This window comes from Pteropus vampyrus, unplaced genomic scaffold (assembly GCF_000151845.1).
Source record: "Pteropus vampyrus isolate Shadow unplaced genomic scaffold, Pvam_2.0 Scaffold220, whole genome shotgun sequence".
Lineage (NCBI taxonomy): Eukaryota > Metazoa > Chordata > Mammalia > Chiroptera > Pteropodidae > Pteropus > Pteropus vampyrus.
In genome coordinates this window covers 2,731,911-2,736,167 of record NW_011889001.1, presented here as the reverse complement: position 1 = coordinate 2,736,167, position 4,257 = coordinate 2,731,911, and the positions used below count along the sequence as shown (strand labels likewise).

Here is a 4,257-nt window from a genome sequence, read left to right as displayed (position 1 = left end):
GACTCTTCACCTGTTGCTGATAAGTCCCTGCCCAGCTCGGGCTCAGCTTCCCACTTCCACGTCCCAGGTCTGTGGAGAAGATTAGAAGTGTATCTTTCCCCAGCTGGGCCTCTCCTGTGGCCTCAGGTCCTCGCCATGGTTCTGACACCAGCCTCCACATGGCTTCCCTGGGCTGAGCACACAGTTACTATCTAGCCCACTCTTCCTGTACTTGTGCCCTTGCTATTTGTGCCTTTCTGTTCTCCCACTATACTTCACCCAGTCAACTTATCTTCCCCTCTCCCCTGCTGCTTTTCTTTTTACTGTTTGCCCTCGTAAACACCTAGCTCTTTACGGCTCTGGCCAGTCAAGTCCAGTCTGGAGGTTTCTTCCGTATGTTACCCAGAACTCTTGTTTGTAAACGTTTCAGTAAAGAACCTATTGGCTAAACATAACAGAATAGATTAACAGAGGTTTATTTTTATTGTAATACCAAAAGAAGAGACTCTTGCTGGCCTTGGTTTAGCCGCAACATTATGCCATTGGAAGTTCAGACTGTTTTTCTTTTTACCATCTTCTGTATGTTTAGATTTTGTTCTCATGCTTGATTCTCATAGTTGCAAGATGGCTGCCATAGCCCCAATCATCACAACTATATTCAATGGAAGAAGTTGATGAAAAGGCCCCCTTCTAAGACTTCTGCTTATGTTTTATTGGTTAAAGCTGTAACACATGGGTAGTTATAGGTGCAATGAGGCCTAGGAAGTGAGTAATTTGTTTTATAGTCTCTAGAATAGAGGTAAGCAAATGAAGGAAGAGTTGGATGTGTTATTAGCCAGTAAGTAATAAAAAACAGCTTAAGCTTAAGCAGAAGAGGGAATTTGTCATAAGGGTAAGTAGGATGCCTCACAAAGCTCAAGGCAGGGGAGCGGCTGAGTCTGGGAACCAACTGGGACCAGAGACATGAATATAGTCAGGAATTTTCCTCTGTTGTGTGTGTCTGTTTTTTTCTCTATATCTGCTTCAATTTCTTTTTTACTTTGAAGATCAACTTTCATTCTTCTGTTCCATATGGCAAAACAAACAAGCAAACAAATAAACAAACAAGGAAAACAAAATCAGTTGGCTGCTGACAGCTCTTGACTTCACACTTTACCAGTCCAGAATTTTCTGCCAGACCTGGACAGTCAGCTATGGCTGTGGTGTGAGGTCACATTGTCACATGTGGCTTCCCTGTCTGCAGTCATGTGGAAGGAGGAAGAAGAAGCACTTCCTGGAAAAGTGGGGATGAGCAGACAGTTCAGTGCCCGTCCACATCATGCCTCCTTCCTCCTAGGGGGCACTTAGCTCAGATGACCATATTGTAGGGGTGGGGGGCTGCCTACCTTGCCCTGGCTGTTTTCCACCAATTGTACCAATAGTATTGGCTGCGTACCTGTGTCACTCTGCTTCCACGGGGTTCCTGCCTTTCAGACCATAGTCCCTCTCTGAACAGGGGGAATTGTTGTCTCCCCACCATGGGAAAATGGAATGTGGTGCCATCCTGTTTACTGCCATTCAACCTGGTACCATCCCTCTCCCATATGGATGGCAAGAGATGCGTTGGGGTGTTGGGGTGTGTACTCTGAGCTCCTCCCAGTTTCCTATGGGTGGCATGGAAATCGTGGCTGTCCCTGCTTCATGGTGGTAGACAGACCCACTGCTCAGAGCAAAGGTCCCTGCTGGCTGTAATCTGTTCTGTTCCACATCTTTGCAGATCCAGACCATGTCTCTCAGGAAGGTGGAGGGTAAGTCTGCATGGGGTAATGTGTAACAATCTTGGCTGTTGTCTTGGGCTCTTCTCTTTCTTGTCTTCCACAAATCAGTTTACAGGATGAGAGTGAGGTCATGTGGCATCAGGATCTCCGACTGGGCAGTAAAGGGTGAGAAGACATTTGCTTCTGTGACACACAGGGCTCCAGCCTGGCGTTTGTGCTGAAGGCATTCCTTGCAGCTGCCAGGGTTTCTTTCGTAACCTGCTCTTCTCCGTAGAGTGGAGACATGGGGAAGGATGAGGAGCTTGGGGGTGGTGATTGATGGAGCAGCGTTCACAAACAGGCGCTTTCTGATCCACCTTGACTGTGGTTCAGGTCATTGACCTTTACCCTGTTCCTAGTGTGTAGCAAGGTGAACCCCAATATTTGTGAATGTGGCCTGTCTGGAGTATGTGCTCTCCTCTTCTTGGGTACTTTGGTGTGCTGGTGTATGCACATGATAGTATGTGAGTGTGTAATGGAGTGCAGGTACTGGAGTCTAAAGGCAGACAGTAACCTCTAGGGCACTGCTTCTGCTTGGAGGACCTGGGTCAGTCCCTTATGAAACCTGGCTCCTCATATTCCACTCTCCTCCCCTGTTCTATCCCTATGGCTACCCTTTTGCCTTTTCTTGCAAACACACATGTCTCCTCCCATCCCTTGACTTGAGGCTAGACATTTCTTTCACAGCCTTGCAACCAGTTCAGGAAGCACTATTCCTGTGGTCCCGAACTTCCCAGTGCTGGGGCTGGAATGTGTGCCATGCACTTTGCCAAGCACTTCGGACTCGTCGTCTCATTATATTGTCCTCATATTTTAATGAGGGGTGGGCATTCTTATCCTCATTTTCTAGATGAGGAGACTAAGGCTTAGAGAGCTTCGAGGACTTGCCACGTTGTGCACAGGTAGTGAGGGTCAGAGACGGAGTGTGAACTCTGATCTTTCTACCTTCAGTGTCCAGGGTTGTGACCACTGCTCCATCCTGCCTCTCTCTGGTAAAGAAATGACCAGAGAGCTTAGTCTTCCTGTCCAGCACTCACATGGTGTCCCATGCTTCTCTCTAAGTGAAGGATGGGGTCCAGGGCATTGGAGCCACAAACTGTTCCTCTTCCCTGCAGGGATCTGTGAGGGCCTGAAGGCTGTGGACACTGAAGAGAACTCTTCTGAGGAAGGTAGGGCCTCATTTTCTTCCCCGGTGTCCAATGTCGAAAACAGATTTGCTGCCATCTTCATTGTTTAATTTGTCTCTACTTAACTGTATCTGGCCACCTGAAATTGGGGTGAAGGAAATAAAGGCATGAATGCAAAAGAGTGTACAGGGAGAGGAAGGTCTCCTTACTCCCAGATTGCTGGGCTCCACCTCCAGAAATTCTGATTTAGTAGGGTTGGAGTGGGATCTGAGAATCTGCGTTTCTAATAAGTTACCAAGTGGTACTGGTGTGATGGCTCACACTTTGAAAACCATTACTCTAAAACAATTGGTTTTAAGGTGTGGCTATTTGGTAGACGATCTGGGGAGCTTTGAAAATTAATGTTAAGGCTTGGGGCCCACCCTCAGTTTCTGATGGAATTAGCGTGGGCGGGGGCCCTGGTGATTCAGCTGTGCAGGCAGGGTTGAGATCACCACCTTCAACTGTGAGCTCCTTTTGGGTTTTCTTCTGTGTCCCCAGCACCCAACACTGTAACTCATTACTTGTTAGTAAATGTCTATTGATTGAATCAAAAGGCTGTGCAGCTTTGATGGCAGCGGCCCCCATGCTGGACCTGAAGAGTACTTTGCGGGGTAGGGGCTTCCCTGACTCACCCTGGACTGCTACTTGGTAGCAGTTACCACATTTTATTGTAATTGCTAATTTTGTTACCCCCTGGATTGGTAATTTTTGAGGCATGGTCTGCAGCTCATCCAGGCAAGTTAAAATCGGATTGTAGGGCCGTTCCCCAGACCTACGGAATCAAACTCTCTGAAGGGAACTCATGTGATTCTGATGCTCATTACAACTGGAGGAAGAATGCCTGATCTAGACAGTAAACTCCAAGGGAGCAGGGACCTCTCTTTCCTGTCTGCCATTTTATTCCCTAGACCATAACAGAACCTAACAAAGCAATGAGGTGAGGGCATCAAGTGGGGCCAGGATTAGGCTAGAACTGGCGGCAGACAGGCCTTGGAATCTGGGATCAGAATTGAGCTCAGAGAATAAGCTGCTATCAGGACTCACGTGCACGTCAAAAGCCTGCAAGCTCTGAGTTATCCTGGGGCAGGAATGAACCATGATCTTGAAGGTCCAGACTGGCAGGGAATGAGAATTTTCAACATGAGGTTGGGGTGGGTGGTTTAAGGCAGTGGTATCCAGAAGCAGAAACACCCCAGCTTCTGATCCAGGGTTGGACACTCAGGGGATGTCAGTGGCCCTGAGCTCACAGGGCAGAGACCAGGATCACTGGCCAAGCGAAGGCCAAGCAGGTGCAGTGGGGTTTTGGGAGTGGA

General features: G+C 48.1%; 1 protein-coding gene across 1 annotated transcript in view; it reads left to right on the top strand.

The window, feature by feature from the left end:
- The window catches only part of DZIP1L (DAZ interacting zinc finger protein 1 like), a 41,488-nt gene that overhangs the window by 25,197 nt on the left and 12,034 nt on the right, over nucleotides 1-4,257 (top strand). Inside the window, 2 exon segments of the mRNA XM_023538375.1 lie at nucleotides 1,736-1,766; nucleotides 2,891-2,944. Coding sequence (XP_023394143.1) covers nucleotides 1,736-1,766; nucleotides 2,891-2,944 — 85 coding nt within the window.